Below are 18,865 nucleotides of genomic sequence, written 5' to 3'. Positions count from 1 at the left end.
TATGAAGGTCATAGAGACTTGTAAGTTAGTTCCATCTCCACTAATGTGGCTATGCCCGATCCATTGGGACCATCCCCGAGCTTCTACGACCTTCGGAAATTGTAAAACCACCAAATCTAAAAAAAAAAGTAGAAGATATTTGTGAATAACTTTTTTTCTGAACGTCATAGAGACTTGGGAATGTCATGACTAATCAAGGGTAGCCTGCCACACAACCACACCGAATTTCAGCACATTTCGAGCAAGCAGCGCAGAGTTATTCACCCTATGGTGAATATGGGTTAGGGTTGCAATTAGGGTTAGGGTTAGGGTTGTGATTAGGGTTAGGGTTAGGGTTGTGACTAGGGTTAGGGTTGTGACTAGGGTTAGGAATGAAAACCCATTGGAGGTCAAGATATTCTTCAATAACTTTTTTTCTGAAGGTCATAGAGACTTGGAAGTTGGTTCCATCGCCACTAATGTGGCTATGTCCGATCCATTGGTACCACCCACGAGCTTCTACGACCTTTGGAAGGGGTAGGGTTAGCGTTGTGATTAGTGTTTGTTTTTTGGGTTGTGATTAGGGTTAGGGTTAGGGATGAAAACCTATTGGAGATCAAAATATTCTTCAATAACTTTTTTTCTGAAGGTCATAGAGACTTGGAAGTTGGTTCCATCTCCACTAATGTGGCTATGCCCGATCCATTGGGACCATCCCCGAGCTTCTACGACCTTCGGAAATCGTAAAACCACCAAATCTAAAAAAAAAAGTAGAAGATATTTGTGAATAACTTTTTTTCTGAAAGTCATAGATACTTGGGAATGTCATGACTAATCAAGGGTAGCCTGCCACACAACCACACCAAATTTCAGCACGTTTCGAGCAAGCAGCGCAGAGTTATTCACCCTATGGTGAATATGGGTTAGGGTTGCAATTAGGGTTAGGGTTAGGGTTGTGATTAGGGTTAGGGTTGTGACTAGGGTTAGAAATGAAAACCCATTGGAGGTCAAGATATTCTTCAATAACTTTTTTTCTGAAGGTCATAGAGACTTGGAAGTTGGTTCCATCGCCACTAATGTGGCTATGCCCGATCCATTGGTACCACCCACGAGCTTCTACGACCTTTGGAAGGGGTAGGGTTAGCGTTGTGATTAGTGTTTGTTTTTTGGGTTGTGATTAGGGTTAGGGTTAGGGATGAAAACCTATTGGAGATCAAAATATTCTTCAATAACTTTTTTTCTGAAGGTCATAGAGACTTGGAAGTTGGTTCCATCTCCACTAATGTGGCTATGCCCGATCCATTGGGACCATCCCCGAGCTTCTACGACCTTCAGAAATCGTAAAACCACCAAATCTAAAAAAAAAAAGTAGAAGATATTTGTGAATAACTTTTTTTCTGAACGTCATAGAGACTTGGGAATGTCATGACTAATCAAGGGTAGCCTGCCACACAACCACACCGAATTTCAGCACATTTCGAGCAAGCAGCGCAGAGTTATTCACCCTATGGTGAATATGGGTTAGGGTTGCAATTAGGGTTAGGGTTAGGGTTGTGATTAGGGTTAGGGTTAGGGTTGTGACTAGGGTTAGGGTTGTGACTAGGGTTAGGAATGAAAACCCATTGGAGGTCAAGATATTCTTCAATAACTTTTTTTCTGAAGGTCATAGAGACTTGGAAGTTGGTTCCATCGCCACTAATGTGGCTATGTCCGATCCATTGGTACCACCCACGAGCTTCTACGACCTTTGGAAGGGGTAGGGTTAGCGTTGTGATTAGTGTTTGTTTTTTGGGTTGTGATTAGGGTTAGGGTTAGGGATGAAAACCTATTGGAGATCAAAATATTCTTCAATAACTTTTTTTCTGAAGGTCATAGAGACTTGGAAGTTGGTTCCATCTCCACTAATGTGGCTATGCCCGATCCATTGGGACCATCCCAGAGCTTCTACGACCTTCGGAAATCGTAAAACCACCAAATCTAAAAAAAAAAGTAGAAGATATTTGTGAATAACTTTTTTTCTGAACGTCATAGAGACTTGGGAATGTCATGACTAATCAAGGGTAGCCTGCCACACAACCACACCGAATTTCAGCACATTTCGAGCAAGCAGCGCAGAGTTATTCACCCTATGGTGAATATGGGTTAGGGTTGCAATTAGGGTTAGGGTTAGGGTTGTGATTAGGGTTAGGGTTAGGGTTGTGACTAGGGTTAGGAATGAAAACCCATTGGAGGTCAAGATATTCTTCAATAACTTTTTTTCTGAAGGTCATAGAGACTTGGAAGTTGGTTCCATCGCCACTAATGTGGCTATGCCCGATCCATTGGTACCACCCACGAGCTTCTACGACCTTTGGAAGGGGTAGGGTTAGCGTTGTGATTAGTGTTTGTTTTTTGGGTTGTGATTAGGGTTAGGGTTAGGGATGAAAACCTATTGGAGATCAAAATATTCTTCAATAACTTTTTTTCTGAAGGTCATAGAGACTTGGAAGTTGGTTCCATCTCCACTAATGTGGCTATGCCCGATCCATTGGGACCATCCCCGAGCTTCTACGACCTTCAGAAATCGTAAAACCACCAAATCTAAAAAAAAAAAGTAGAAGATATTTGTGAATAACTTTTTTTCTGAACGTCATAGAGACTTGGCAATGTCATGACTAATCAAGGGTAGCCTGCCACACAACCACACCGAATTTCAGCACGTTTCGAGCAAGCAGCGCAGAGTTATTCACCCTATGGTGAATATGGGTTAGGGTTGCAATTAGGGTTAGGGTTAGGGTTGTGATTAGGGTTAGGGTTAGGGTTAGGGTTGTGACTAGGGTTAGGAATGAAAACCCATTGGAGGTCAAGATATTCTTCAATAACTTTTTTTCTGAAGGTCATAGAGACTTGGAAGTTGGTTCCATCGCCACTAATGTGGCTATGCCCGATCCATTGGTACCACCCACGAGCTTCTACGACCTTTGGAAGGGGTAGGGTTAGCGTTGTGATTAGTGTTTGTTTTTTGGTTTGTGATTAGGGTTAGGGTTAGGGATGAAAACCTATTGGAGATCAAAATATTCTTCAATAACTTTTTTTCTGAAGGTCATAGAGACTTGGAAGTTGGTTCCATCTCCATTAATGTGGCTATGCCCGATCCATTGGGACCATCCCCGAGCTTCTACGACCTTCGGAAATCGTAAAACCACCAAATCTAAAAAAAAAGTAGAAGATATTTGTGAATAACTTTTTTTCTGAAAGTCATAGAGACTTGGGAATGTACTTACTTAACAAGGTGGGAAACAGATAATATCAATATTCAACACTTTATTTCTATTAATCTCAGCAATTGTTTAAATTTTCAGATTATCTCTTCTACAACATTTCCGAAGAAAAATGTCCTATTTTCACTAGCCACTGACCAACCCTTTTAACAAATCATAGTCAATAGTCAACTTTAATATGATATAATTTGACAGTATAAAAAGTAAATAATTACACTTATGAAATGTGTCACTGGCCGGAGGAAATTGTATCTAGGAGGTTCTCTATAGTCTAAAACAACCAGTCCAGCTCTACTGCACACACACACACACACACACACACACACACACATTCACAAAACCAAGTGTAAAGATTTACATTATATGGGTCAGCCGCGTATTGTATATCAGACGTAATCATTTGCAGAACACTTTCAGATGTCACTGTGAAGTTGACCTTTGACTTTTTGGTTGTAGAATATTACTTCATCTATTTATCCACGAAGGCGATGGTATAAAACAAGGTGGGCGTTCCAGTGACCAACATTTTGTATGAAAGACAAATAAAAATGTATGTATGTATGTATTGGTTTAAGAAAGTGAAAAAATCGATGCAGAGATGCCCTTTTAAAATCCAATTCATCAGTATTGATGAATTAATTCAGTATTAATATTGTGAGATAACATATCATGAAATAAATATGAAAGATATAAATGTTAACTTGTTTATTATATCATTATATATGCAAAATTCACTTTTTTTTTATCTATCTAGAATTAAACACCATCATAGGTTAAAAAATACATATTTAATGTCACGTTTGTGGTTGAAATAGGCATCATGTGAGACTGAAATGTAACTTGTGACCACAGACCCCCCACAGCCCCTCACATTGTACAATAACATTGCAGTAGTTACTCTCAGGCACAGTAGCAGCTGCAAAGCATTTTTTCCAGTCTGTACTTTGTCAGGACCAGCCGAGCAGTCAGTGCCCTGGGAGAAAAAGAAGGCTACTCTTGTGCTTTCTGGAGTGTAGCATCTGATCCCGCTCTCATCACAGCAGCTCTCCTGTAAACCTGCCAGAAGAAATGTCAGACCAAACAGAGGAGCTAACCAACAAGCCCTTCGCGGCCCAGTTGTCCAATGTTTACCTCAGCATCTTGGCACTGTTCTGCTTCAAGCTCTTTGTTAAGATTTCTCTCAACTTGCTGACATACTTCTACATTATCCGTGGGAACCGTAAAGAGGCAGCGAGGATATCAGCAGAGTTCTATGAATATGGTCAACACCACAGTGAGTACTCGGAGAAACCCCTGGAGAGTTTTATCTTGTCTTTAGGTGGTTTCTTTGTTTGTATTTGTGCCTTTGAGGAAAGTTTGGTGGAAAGTAGAACCACAATAATACACATTTAACCTTAGGCACAAAAGGTCATCGAAAATATCAATGTTGTTTCCTACAAAATGATGAAGTGCTCCCTGCTCACACACACACTCACAGTTTCCATGTTTACAATTGAGCAATAGATACTGCATTGCTAATCCAGTGAGTGTAAAAGCCGGTAATTGTATTCACATTAATATACATGTAGATATGAATGATAGCCCAGTTTCCTTTTTATTAGCTTAATCGCCACTTATAAACCATGAACTGCACATTCAATATTAAATGAAGACACTGTGGGCTGGCAGCTCTTTTTCCTCTTATGTATTAATAGAACACAGTCATGATACCCCCACCAACACCTCCCCTCGCGCTCCCTCACTTCCCCCATCCTGCCCTACTTTCCATTCCCAGCTATGCAGTGCACCCTTTTACACTTGTACACAGCAAACCAAAACAACACTCCCCGTTCTCAGGGGCAGGCGGTACGACAGGAAGGCACATTCTGTGTGACGAGAGACGGCGACGACAACATAATCTGTAGCTATCATTCAAAGGGAAATGTTTAATTTAAAGGAGACACAGTCTGAGGAATACTAATTAGATGAGATTAGGGTATTAGTCATGGTCCTGGAGATATGGCCTTGCGTGTTCGAAGAAATCTGTTTAATGCCTCTATAGCTGGTGTATTATACCCATATTTGAAATCAATGTCAGTCAAGGAAAATAGTCTGCATGAATGAAATGGCATTAATTTAATAGAAAACATTAGATTGATTGTGATCTCTAAATTATGATTGAAGCGGTGGAATGTGATAATGATGATGACAATGTGTGGAATGCATCAGCGGTTATTCTGGACATTGACCCAGGTTTGCTAAATGGATTTTTTATCTTTTACCCCCCGAATGACATCAAACTGTCTGCAGACAGTTTGTCAAGTTTATATCAATTTTCAAAGTGAATGTGTTGAGTTTATTAATGCATCAGAACCTTTCAAGCACATATTATGCACAATGCATAAAAGGCTTTAAGATGAAGGTTAAAACGTGACTAGAAGGGGTAGAATATAAATCTGATAAATATATTAAGAGGATGGAGATTTTGTGAGTTCACATCTGTGGTTGGGATTCATCAAGTTGTTGTAATGGTTAAGAAATAAAGAAATTTGTTGTAATACATGATAAGTAGACTCAACTATCAGAGTAAAGTAGAAGTTAAATAATTCTAAAAAGACATAACATAACAGCTGTTTTCCAAATAACGCTTCGTTTATATTCAGTAAACATTGTATCTCACAATTCAAGCTGCCAGTTTTATGCAAATAAAATATGCAAATAATCGTCCTCTTCTTGTACCATGGGTACAATGATTCTGGATGAAAGCATAAGGTAAATGATGACAAATATAAGTAGAGGTAAACTCTGAATTCTCATTCCTGTCCCAGATTCCTGGGCAGACCGCTCACCCCTCCACGATGCTGCAAGTCAGGGCCGCCTCCTGGCCCTGAAGACCCTCATCATACAGGTGAGGAGAATAAAATCCTAGGAGAGTACTAATGTGTACAACCTGGGCTCTGTCGTTGCTATCCCTTGTGAGATTCATTCTGTTTAACGTGTATTTTGTCAGTCAGACACGGATAGAGGGTTCGATGAAGGTCAGGGGTTTCTATAAAGTTATCTGGGGTTAATACCTCTTACAGTTGATTTATCATCTTTTTCACTAAATTTGGATAACATCCCTTCCTTTGAATAATTGTATGAAGGCAGTAAATTACAAAATATTCCAGCCACAACCTCGACAATGATTAGTTTTTAACTCCAACAAGCTCATGACAAAGCACTATTTGACATGGTAATTAATTTTCTCATTTTAAACGTGACTGCAGCTTGTCAATGACTGAGAAAGAACTAAAGAGGATGTGTCTGTTTTATAAAAGGACTTTCAATCTTTCTGCACTTCCATGGATTCACCAACAGAGTGTAACAAAGGTTAATGCCCCTTAAAACACTTAACGTCTGCGGCTGCTTGACTGTCTTTTCTTCCAGGGTCACAGTGTGAATGTCCTGACGATAGACCACGTGTCGCCCCTTCATGAAGCCTGTCTTGGGAACCACGTCTCTTGTGCCAGAGCTCTCATCGATGCAGGAGCAAATGTAAGTCACACATTGACCTTATGACTCTTTAATGTTGCTATACTGCACGGGTCAAATGTAATTTCCACGGCTGGGAAAATCTGGGCAGGGGGTGAAAAACGAGCGGAGCGCCGTGCTCCATCTACAGTCGCTGCAGAGCTATTAAGATTTTTGTTCCCCCTCAACTGTTCCCCCAGGCTGTTGCTATTTGTCAACCTGCATGGTTAAACAAGGCCTAAAAATAACAATAAACAGAAAATGTGTTCGCAGGTCAACGCCTTGACAATTGATGGAGTCACCCCTCTGTTCAACGCCTGTACAGTGGGCAGCGTGGCATGCGCAGAAATTCTTTTGGAAAATGGAGCAAAACCCCAAAGTCTGGTGTACCACCCCTCCCCCATCCATGAAGCCACAAGCAAAGGTATATTAATACAAAATATTGTGCATGTATGACACAATTCATAAACTAATATATAATTTCCCCATTTACTTTTTAAATATGTTGAAAATCTGTATATAAAGTTAAACATCACCCCCTGGTGGCTGAATGCAGTATATGTCATAAACCCCACCTCCTCAATGTGAGTGGATGGGACATGGGCCAAACTAACAAGTCAAAGCACATTTTTCTCAAAGATGGTTTCTGTCTTATCTTACTCATGTACAGTATGTCAAGTACTATTTTTTCCAGTAAGTTTGGTTGTCAATAATTGAGCTATGGCTTCCACTTGAATTTGTGTCCTTTGCTGTTCTTTTAACAAACCCTCACTGAGTAGGTGGCCATTACCTCCGTCTTTATGCTCCATTACTTTCAGGTCATTATGGTTGTGTGGAGGCTCTGGTGACTTGGGGGGCAGATGTGGACATGGACATTCCTCACCTGGGCACGGCGCTCTATATGGCCTGCGTCTGCCAGGAGCTGGAGTGTGCCAGGAAACTCCTGAGGGAAGGTCGGCTCACAGCACAGTGTGGATCTTTATATTTCCATGCAGTCATTCACACAACCTGGATGAACACACAGAGAAACACAAGGACATATACTGTACACTGATAAGGGAAATATAGACCTTAACTCTATACTAAAATGTGGAGAACAATATTTATTTTTTTAGCGTCATGGACTGGCTCAAATTCATTCTTAACAATTTTACAAAGTGTTTTTACAAAGAAGAAACTGAACAGACACAGTGAGAATAAAACAATAGAAAACAGAACAATAAAACATTTATATAAGCAAATAAATAGGATTAGTCAGTGTAAATAAGAGTTCATGTCAATCATTTGTCAAAGCCCCCAAAGCTTAACTAAACAACTATGTTTTGTAAGTGAAAACTCTACCTAGAGATTATATAAAGAGATTTCACTTATAAAAACACAGATTGGTTAAAACACACTGCATTTTGAGTAATGTATGGAGCGACAAATCCATCACATGTAGCCCACAGCTGATTAATCCCTTTTTCAAAGTATTTGCGAACCCATATTGCTTCCAAACTTTGATTGAAAGTAACCAGTTCACTTCAATTCTCCCACGGCTGTTCAAAAGTAATTTCTGAGAAATATAGGAAATGGTTAGTGTAGCTGTGGGAAGTCAGGTGAATAAAAATGCATGGGCCATTTATTAGGAAAGGCAGTCACAAACCTATGCCTGAATTAAAATGAACAAGACATGGTAGTAATAGTTAACAGCAGGAGTTTTCTTATCGGACAGTGGCAGGGAGGGATAATCAAGTTTATCCTCCATTTAGGTGCCAATGTACAGAAAGGCAAATCCCTGGATTCACCGCTACATGCAGCTGCAGAGAAAGACTTCACAGCGGCGGTGAAGCTGCTGCTGGACTTTGGTGCCGACATTAACGCCAGGAATATAGAGTTTCAGAGACCGGTGGACATGGCTCCACCCAGCAGCATAACGGAGGGTTTCCTTCTCGTCTATGAAGGTACAAGTCGACTTGTAGCTCGGATTTGTTTGCTGTCTTGGATATTTGATTGTACAACTTTGAAAGTAGACTTCATGAATCCTACAAGCATCTTCAATGAGTTTTCATGATCTCCTCCACACAGCTACACCACGACTCCTGAGCCAACTGTGTCGTCAGTGCATCAGGAACTGCGTCGGCCGAGACAGACTCCACCTTCTCTCTCACCTGCCTCTGCCCAACAGGCTCAGGAACTACCTGCAGTACAAGTGAAAGGCAGAACAAACAAAATGTCTGCCCTTAATGGGACTTATGAAAAATGCATTTCGAAACAATCTGCACATCAACTCCACGAACTCCTCTGGCCTTTAATTTTAGCTGCTACTCAATGTGGTATGAACATTTTATCGAAATTAGTTAGGAGCTGCCACTGAGTGCCTGACAGTTGTGTTGAACTAGTCCCCATGTGTGTATGTTTGGACCTGGATGAATGTGACGCAGGATATTGTTAAAATAGGCCTTCAGTCTCAGCCTTTCCCCATTATGATTAAAATATATTTGAATAGTTTTATTTGCTTTTCAGATTTGTAGTGTTTACAAAATGTATTAAAAGACTGGAGCACTTTGAAAACTTTGCATACGATTATAATGTGACAAAATATCTATATATAATGTGTATATATGAATGAGTACTCTTGTAGTTTTGCATTGCACACCTTTAGATAATTAAAATAGTTTTGACACTTGGTGCATTTTCCAAAGTGTGGGCTGTGTTTCTGATGTTTAATATTAGATGTGCCGTAGGACTATTACTGATTCAAAAATACAAAAACAAAATAGTTTAGTTTAAGCTTGGATTATTAGATAGCGACAACTGGAGGAGGCTGACGTTACTGGAAAGTTTCAGTTGGAAAATATGAGTGGGTGGAGCAGCAAGTGTTTGTTTCCATCTCTGTGTGTAGTACAATAATATAATGTACATAGTATAATGCTTGTGAAATAAATAATCATTTAGATAAAATATTGAAATATATACATATATATGAAATAAGATTTCAAAATATTGAGCTGAGTTTTATTGAATTATCTCAGTGCGAGTATACAATGTGTCTGTAGTGACAACATTATTCCATATATTCAACTTTTTTTACTATTATTTTATTATTTTTTAAGTAGCCCTATTTACTGTACAAATTAAAATACAAAAAATGAAAATAGTTTATAACATACTACAATGTAGGTGTAAGCATCTACAAGAAAACCTGAAGTATTTGTTAGTGAATTGTATTTGTCCTTTTCTCATATATTTGATGGTATGACTACTGTTTTTATACTGTATTGTCAATCATTAAATAATTCATAAATCAGCTTCTAAGCTATCTACAGGAGGAGTGATATTTATTTATTTTATATCAGTTATTTAAAATGATTACTATATTATTTATTATTATTATTATGAATGCTAAATAGCTCTTTAGTTTGGTAAAAATAAGTTTGAATTACTAGAATCTGAAGATTTTGTGTTGCGGCTACTTCCTCTGGGGGGCAGTAAACTGTCATTGTTGTTCGTGTGCAGCAACAGGACCAGTAAGATGTGTCTTGTTGTCATGGACAACAAAGACAGTCCAGTACGTGCGTGAAATGCAATAGTGGCTCCATCATGATCTTATAATTGTTCTACAGCCACAAAAACATCATTAGTCTGTAGGTTTGTTCAGCAGCATGTCTTATGCTCAGTGTCCTAAACCTAGAGGAGTGACAAGAGAAGTGGTGAAGTGGCTGCAGAGCCTCGACCTGACATTTTAATCCGAAGAATACGCACAGGTAAAGATGAGCTCTAATTGATTCAACTCTGCACTCCACACTGAACACATATAAACATGATATTCACCTGAATATGTTCAACTGAGCTTTGTGAGGTTAGAAACTCCTGCTGACATAACCATCGACGTGTCATCATTCAGGGCTGAGCTGGTCTGCTAATTGGCTGAGATTTTTATCTATGTTATGGAGAAGCAGCATTTAAATATTATTGCAGTTAAAAACAAAAATGAGCCCACTCAGCGCTTTTCAACCTATTTTACACATCTAATAGATAACAACATTTAAAACCCCTCCAAAGTATTTTACTATTAAAACATTAAATGAGTTAAAAGTGTGATCCATGAATAACAATAACAAAAATGTATTTGTAAAGCACGTAGCTCAACAAGGATACAAAGTCCTGCAGCACCACACAGAACACCGATCATGTCAGAATCATGCATCCACAAAATATATAATATACTATAACAAGTATATTTAGAAAACAAGTGCTCTCCATAGCTGCAGAGGCAGCCAATTGCTCAACATAAAATATACCGTTTTCCCTCATTCTTTTATTTCCAGGGATTTTTCCAGTGGTTACCTTGTGGCAGAGTTATTTTCTCGTTATTACCCCCAACACTACCCAGAGCATTCATTTGACGAAGGAACATCACTTTCTGCCAAGCAGAGGAACTGAGCCAGATAGAGCGGGTAGGATGATGGTAGGATGATAATATGAGAACATCTAAATTATCTTATTTTATTCTTATTTTGAGTCAGATAACTATTAAAACTGTCCCAGTCTTTACAGAAGCAGAGTTTGCATTTGACAAAGGAGGTTGTGGATGGAACCATTCACTGTAAACCAGGAGCAGCTGAGCTCTTGGTGCAGGAGGTTTATGCTTTGTTAACTAACAGGAGGTAATTATAGATTAGATTAAGAAATCTATCAGCATATATAGAGATAAACCTTTTCTATTTATTTTGTGCTGTGTGGTTTGATGTTGGAACATAAAGTGTCAGTAAAGCACTGAAACGATGCATTTTGTTTTGAGACATAACTGAGACGTGTTACATGGAAAAATACTGTGTGTAAGTGTAACCTTCCAGTAACAGGGTTGATCATCACATTCTCAGATTGCTTTAATACTGATGTTTCCTGAAAGATCAGGGACACTGCAGTTACAACTTACACACATCACTGCTTCATATTCGATTTGATGCTGGACAGTGACTGTGGCTGAGCAAAGAATATATTTTAATAACAATACACGGCCACTAAAAGAGATAAACTGTACATTTGCACAATGTAGAAACAATACAGACACAACCATGACAAACACTAGATTTGTGTGCATGATACAATCTTTATGATTTAGTCTCAGGAATGCTGAGGGTCCAGAGTTTGAATTCACTGACCGAGGGCACCAGGAGCGGCTGCCCACGCTGGTCCGCTCCACGGCCTCTAAAGCAATCAAGAACAACCTGAGGATAACGGACAGGCAGAGGTCATCCTCCACAGGCACCTGGAGAGCATGGCTACAGAGAGGGCTCGCAACCCTGGTGAGTCAACCAAGGGAGAGAGCTTCATTTCCTTGATAAAATCATGGTCACGTGGACTGACAGGGTTTGGTATATTGAGTATAGAGAGTAGGAGTTAGATATATAAAGTTTTATTTCTCTGAATGTGACAGAATTTGACCATTTCTTTGTTTGGCAGGACGTTTTAAAAGAAGCCTAATCTTGGTAGTTTGGCATCTGGAGGCACCACATCACGTAAGCCTCAGTACATGAATCGATCCAATGACAATGATGCTCATTTGGATACAGCCATTTCTAATGTTTTTAACAAACAGTAGCAAATAAAGTGATGAAAATGCAGAGATCACGAGTTATCTGCTGTTTTATTCTGTCTGAAGGATCAACTGTTCTCTGTTTCAGTGGTGGACGAGCTCAGGCTCAGTTGCTTCTTTTGAAACAGACTGGTGAGAAAACCCAATTAATCATTTTGACATTTTCTCTGCCAAAGGAAGATACAGATATATTTGACTCCCTCAGAGGCAGTGTGCTATTTAAAATGCTGTACATTAATGATAATGAATATGTATGTATTCTGTAAAAGATTAGAGTGAATGTTTCATTGTGAACATACCTGCAGCTGATCCTTGCAACTCAACTTTACAATTTCTAGTGTTTTAGAGTTGACAGGGAGTGAGGCCCCTGTTTCCTTTAAGGAGATAACTATGCATCAGCCCATCACACGCTCCTATGGAAACTGAAGAAACAATAATCCTAGCCTCTTTTTAACTATTACACCACAGAAATGTGTACTAGAGTGTAACTTGATTAGAAAAACAGATGACGTCACTGTTTTTGAATGGATTATATAATGCCACAGTGTCTCAACATCATGTCTGGACTGTATCTGTTTGCGCCAGTAGGTGGCAGTTGGGAGGCGTGAGCTCTTCTAAGAGGTTTTTCGGGACTAAATCCATTGCTATAGAGAGTCATTGATAAAAAGAGGGAACACACCAGTGTATTGACCTGCTTACGTTCACTGTTTTCTGTTATTCAGTGAGCTAAGTTGTCAAATTCAGAGTCACTTCACCCCATTTCTGAATTTACACCCTCCCTAAAATGTTTCTATCACTGAGGCAAAATTGCTTTCTAAGAAATTGTAATCCACCACCTCACTAAATCTGGTAAATTCATCCTGTGACTCATTAGATTCTCCATGGCCGGTTCCACCTGAGGCGAGGAATCCTGAGAAATGATTCCTAAATTAAAAATAACCTGGCAGTAGCATGTAGACAAAGAAAGCTGTTCCCTGTCTTGTTTCTTAATCATTAATGTTCCCAATTTTGTAGCTCTAGACTTCAGCACTTACTGTGTATGGACTGGAGATGCTGCATATTAGCACGACTGGGTGATGAGTCACTGGCTTTGGTTTAGTTGTTGATGACAGGCTGAAGATGCTGTTTCTCTATTAAGATGTCAGTGGAACTTTGCCCGTGGTAACGTGCTGACACGTCTTCATTAAATCCCAAACGTGTGATAATGGTTATATAACCCTGTATCTTACGTCACTGCTTATAAAGAGATTAAAAAACTGAAATAAGATGATGGGGAGGTGTATTAAATTACTAACGCTTTTACAGGAGAGTTTTTAATCCCACATTGAACCAATTTCCCATATTTAAACCAGTAAATGGATCCTTGTTTTGCTGGATGGATATTGAATTACTGAACAGACAGATCCTGTGTGTCAGTGTTAATGGCACCATATGTTGTGCCCTTTTTACTGAATCACCTCAGGGCTGTGTCCTGTCATCTTATATACTTAACCTACTGCGCATCAGTGACTGCAGCAAACAAAACGTACAGAGGTATAATTTACTGCTGGTGATAGTTTCAATTTTGCGTGCAACCAATTTATTTATTTTGCAAAATGAGCCTTGGTATCGGTATCCAAAATTCCATATCAGTTGGGCTCTTATATCAAAAGTACAGAATATAGTTTTCGCCTAATTTTCAAGAGCTTGTTCTATATAATATTTATACAGTTTTTGCAGACTGGTTAAGAGTGTAAACAACTTTACAACTTCGCTTTAATAAGCACAGGTAAAAAACATCTGTAAAACCGGTGGCTGATAGATGTTCAACATAAAGAAAGAACCTTTTTCTTTATGTATTCCCCTTTGTGATTATCTTTTTATACAAAGCTTTGAATATCATTTAATCATTTTCTGGTGCCAAAGCCACTCAGACTCAGTTGCACCGAGTTCACCCTGTTGGCCCTACATCTCCAGGCACTCATGGATGCTCAGTGTAGGGAACAGTTGAGCAGTGAAGCTCGTGAAAAACGGACGACAGGATGGTAAGTGTTTCTGGCTGACTGCCCTGCTCCTCGTGTGGTCTCAGAGCCTTGGCTTTCAATAGAGAGATAGGAGGACAAAGCTGGAATGGTATGATATTTCCAGCCTCAACAGACTAGCAGCCACAGATGACCATGAGACTAATTTCTGCTGCGGGGATGGACTCAAATTTGCTTCTTCAACTGTTGCAGACAAACAAATCCAAAAGCCGACAAAACGTTGCCACATGAGACGTTTGTTTCAACATCAATCTATCAGTGATTGTTTGAGTGTAACAGTGGATATCTGACATTTAGAGAATTTTCCACCAGCTTGCGTATCGCACGGTCCCTGAGAAAACAGCCCATTCTGTTTCCATGGTAGTCGCTGGCTGGTAAAGCCTCTTTCCCTGTCTCCCCCAGCGGAGCCGTAAAAACCTGACCTCCTTAATCTTTCAGTGTCTTTTGATTTCCCTCAGCTTGACTGGGCGTGAACACACATCAGCACTTAAGATGGAGAGCGCTGTCGCCTGTTGATTTCTGCAGGCGCTGGGTGACGAGCGGCGGAATTTGGATTTGATTCTTATATTCGGCTACATTGCTTTATACTGAGCATCCAGAGTATGAGCCTAAATCTTTTTTAAAAATACAAAATAAAGGACAGTGTAAACACTCATTATAACCAGTGAAACTGACTTAACACAACAATAAGTGGCCAGGGTTACAGGGTGATGTTTATATTTATTCTACATCACCACACCTCTCCCGCTGAACAATAACTGGGGCCTGGTTGCTATGGCAACTAGCGAGCCCATACTGGAGAGCATACAGGAGACATTAATAAGCTTAGTGTGAGCTTCTTTGGCTCCTTCTGTTGGTCATGAGCACAGGCAGCAGCTGCAGGGGTTTTTGAACTGCATATGCATTCATACAAAGAAAATATGCCAGCACATTCATTTTAAGCCTGTAAATACACACTTACATTTATGCACAAAACACACAGATAACACTGAAAAAAGGGGATGTGTGGTAATCAACATTAGAAGCCATAAGGACGCCTGAAACATCCCGAGGAAGTGTTCGCCACCATCTGGCCATTTTTCCTATCGGCATCACCGTACCTACAGTGAGAAGGAAGCTGTGGTGGCAAAGATGAAGGGATGCAGCTCAGGGAGGAGGGGTCGACGCCTTGTTGAAAGCACAGGCAGGAACATGACTGGCCAGGGAGGGGGGTATTGTGAGGCTTTGTAAGCTAAGGATTCCCCTTGGAAAAAAAGCCCTCCCCCTTTACCCAACAGCAAATCTCCCACCCCTATTAACAAAGCCGCTGCAAGCTAGTGTGTAGCCATGTTTTCCAGGCCGTGGGTGGGGCACTTTGTGTGTCTGTGTGTTGGTATGCGCACAAATGTCTGAATCGTCATGTGCATGTCAAATTATGATATATATTTATTATCCACTTATTTATATACTAATTTTCAATTTATTTTGTAATACAAGAGGGGCTGTGGCTCAGGGGTAAAGCAGGTTGATGGTTCGATTCCTAAACTCAGGTTGCATCAGGAAGATCATCTGGCATATAAAAATAAAACAATAAAAAAAATAAAAACCTAGGCTAAATCAAATTAGCAGATGGTGATCCTCTGTGGTGACCCCTCATGGGAGCAGTCGAAAGAGAGCAACAACACAACAACATTAGTCACCTAAAAGCTGCTGGCCCATGTAATTATTATTTTCTAATCCCATGAGACTAAAGATAATTAAGTGCAAATTTGTATTTTTCATGTTCCATGTGCAAAAATACAACTTAAACAAATATAGAATATTGAATGAGATATTAACACAATTCAGCCTTTATAATAAGACTTAATGTCATTACTGCTGCTATATAGAGGTTGTAGATTAATTTACAGAGCAAAACTCAAAACAATATTTTACTTTTTTAGCCAATAAAGATTTTAATCAAAAACTGCAATGGCTGCAACAAACTTAGCGACCCTTAGTCATTTGGATACTAATCAGGTGGTTAGTGGAGTCTAATTACATCAGTACAGTGAGACCAGAGACCACAGCATCCTGCACATGCAAGAATACAGCACCATTTTAGAAAGAGCAAACCTGCTACAAGTAGACTCACAATAGAAAGGTCACTGGCAATAGGAAGATACATTCAAGTAAAAATAAAACACAAGGGTCAAAAGCATGACAGGAAAAATACTTTTCAGACTGACTGCCATTTACTTTTCTGCACTAACAACAAAAAACAGTATATCTTGTGAAGCGGTTGAGCCAGACATATTCCAACAATACTTTTAGTCAAATTACTCATCACATAGTAAATGTATGTCAAATATACACTTGTAGAAATAGTGTGCATCCAGATACAGTTGTGTCTGTTTCAAAGTTAATCACATAATTTAATTTAAAACTGAAGGAAACCACTAACAGCAGGAAAGGACCGAACAAGATACCAGGTTAAATCCATTTATAGAAGCTGACAACCAGTGCTACCCTAAAGTTTAAGTTGTGTTGGTAAATTTCAACTTTAATCAAATGAATCAGTTATTTTTTGCAGGTACTTCTAAGTGAAGTAACTAATATTACTAATATTTACCTCCAATGCTTCACTCTGCTATTTTTAAGCTAGGATTGCTGAGTTCTTTTCATGAGTCTTCCTAATTATCATGCTGAGGGCCTGGGTAGCCCTCAGTTTGCAAATTACAGAACACAGTAAACAATGCAATTTTCTGTCGTTTTTTGTATTATTTTGGGAAATGTCAGGACACAATCTCCGATACATTTTTTTACTTTTGTTTACTGTAGATAAAAAGTAGAGAGGCAGAAGATGGAAAAGCTAATAAGTTGGATGAAGAATCAAGGTTAGCTTGATCTGGAGCAAACTGATCCACCAACCATCTGACCAAACGTCAGAGTCTCACCCAACAACACACCAACAGTGCCGTCCATTGATCATTGCCACGTGCATGGCATAGCTAAGCTGCTTCATTTGAACTAATGAGAGATGCTCGGTGGACACCTTTGGTTGGACAATATGTTAGAGCAGGTTAATTTAATTATTAATCAACAATGTTACATTAAGCAATGAAACATTAATAAATCATTGCATTTTAATATAAATAAATAATTTCATTAATTTTGAAACATAATTAATAAAAAGAAGTACTGTTCTACAGAAGGCCTATAAATGCAGCTGTCATCATTCTTTTAATTAGGGCAGATAAACTACATTCTATTTTTCCAGTATATTTCTGCCTAAAGCTGCAGGTTGTAGCCTTATTTGACGCTTGTGCTGGGGCCGATCTGTTCAATCACTCACTGTGCTTTCAACACTTTCCATCCCTGTATTATGTACCATCTATTTTGGTAAATGTGTTTACTTGGATCATTCTCAGAGTTCTTCACTTGCCTCCCTCCTGCCTCTTTTCATCATCTCTGCTGCAGCAGAAGCTCAATTTCCCCACAGGGATCATTAAAGTTTTATCTCATCCACCTGTCTGATCGTCCACCCATTCTACCATCTGTCTGTGCTCAAAGTCAAGTCACATTTTCTTCATACAGCACATTTTCATCCCACGGCAGCTTAATGTACCTCAGTGATCGGCCATCTATCTACTTCCATCACCTCACGCAGTTTACATCATAAAATGTTGATAAATTGTACATTCTGTGTATGAATTTGTTGTCATGTCACATTGCATGAGCTCAGATGATTAACAGGAATATCAATAATACCTACACTCCACTTCCCATATAGTTGACAGAAAGCACCAGAAACTTTCCACAGAGGAATGTAATAGGTCTGCTTGAACCATCAATGCCTAAAATACAAGTCACGATTTCGTACTATTGACCAAAGATCCTTGTTGTAACAGTTTGCAATCCTGTTACTTACATCCTGTCTTGACTAAACATAGACTTTAAAAAACTAATTTAAAAAAAACTGATTTGCAGCAAATACTTAATGGCTCTCTTTCTAAGATTACTGAGGAAGTTGTTTCTAATAAACTTCCGACTTCACTACAGTAGTAATACAAACTAAAAACATTGAAGGTTATATACTTATTACATTAAATATCAAGTGTGGTTTTACTAGACAGTGTGATATTTGACACTGTAGATCACAGAATATTTGTTGTATGAGTTGTTTTGACACGACAGGCATGTATGAATCTGAGAATGTGCCTCTATGATTTGCGGAGTCACCCAGGGAACAGTTCTCAGACCTCTATTGTTTAGACCAGATAAATGATTGCAGGAGCCAAAACGATCTTTCATTAAAGAAGGACAAAACAGAGATTACTGCATTTTAACCACAATATTTATTATCAGTAAATGACTAAATTATCTTGCTCTAAAAGCTAAAGACAGTCAGAAGTTAGAATTCAGGGTTACTTTCAAAAAGACAATTAAACGTGATCTTCATATGGAATTTAACACAGAAGGGTACTTGTAGTAGAAACAAATTAAAAATAAATAAAAAAGGAGGAACTCATTGGCTGTTAAAAGTTTCTGGAGGCCAGGGGCTATAAAACCTC

General features: G+C 39.1%; 2 protein-coding genes across 4 annotated transcripts; both read left to right on the top strand.

The window, feature by feature from the left end:
• Positions 1-4,044: 4,044 nt before the first annotated feature.
• On the top strand, positions 4,045-9,401 carry asb5a (ankyrin repeat and SOCS box containing 5a). 3 transcript variants are annotated; one of them, XM_020080641.2, is made up of 7 exons: positions 4,045-4,512; positions 6,047-6,126; positions 6,648-6,755; positions 6,990-7,155; positions 7,550-7,684; positions 8,483-8,674; positions 8,799-9,401. In XM_020080641.2, exons 1-7 carry the CDS (start codon positions 4,308-4,310, stop codon positions 8,924-8,926), a joined length of 1,014 nt encoding a protein of 337 aa, XP_019936200.1. In that variant the 5' UTR covers positions 4,045-4,307; the 3' UTR covers positions 8,927-9,401. The 3 variants fall into 3 exon arrangements, with proteins under 3 accessions (XP_019936200.1, XP_019936207.1, XP_019936215.1); XM_020080648.2 differs by having other exon boundaries at positions 4,052-4,512; positions 7,005-7,155; XM_020080656.2 differs by lacking the exon at positions 4,045-4,512 and adding an exon at positions 5,018-5,471.
• Positions 9,402-10,285: 884 nt separating this feature from the next.
• Positions 10,286-13,553, top strand: spata4 (spermatogenesis associated 4). Its single transcript, XM_069531839.1, is given in 6 exon segments — positions 10,286-10,453; positions 10,455-10,477; positions 11,042-11,151; positions 11,154-11,170; positions 11,262-11,380; positions 11,839-13,553. Coding segments are annotated over 6 exon segments (567 nt in total). The 5' UTR covers positions 10,286-10,375; the 3' UTR covers positions 12,059-13,553.
• The last annotated feature ends 5,312 nt before the right edge of the window (positions 13,554-18,865 follow it).

This window comes from Paralichthys olivaceus, chromosome 9, assembly GCF_024713975.1.
Source record: "Paralichthys olivaceus isolate ysfri-2021 chromosome 9, ASM2471397v2, whole genome shotgun sequence".
In the NCBI taxonomy this organism is placed as follows: Eukaryota; Metazoa; Chordata; class Actinopteri; order Pleuronectiformes; family Paralichthyidae; genus Paralichthys; species Paralichthys olivaceus.
Note: the sequence above shows the minus strand (reverse complement) of the source record. Positions and strands in the feature narration are given on the sequence as shown.

Coding starts and splice junctions, on each gene's coding strand:
- asb5a (XM_020080641.2), top strand. CDS start 4,308: ATGTCAGACCAAACAGAGGAGCTAACCAACAAGCCCTTCGCGGCCCAG. Junction 6,127..6,647: donor TGAAGACCCTCATCATACAG/GTGAGGAGAATA, acceptor CTTTTCTTCCAG/GGTCACAGTGTGAATGTCCT. Junction 8,675..8,798: donor TTTCCTTCTCGTCTATGAAG/GTACAAGTCGAC, acceptor TCCTCCACACAG/CTACACCACGACTCCTGAGC.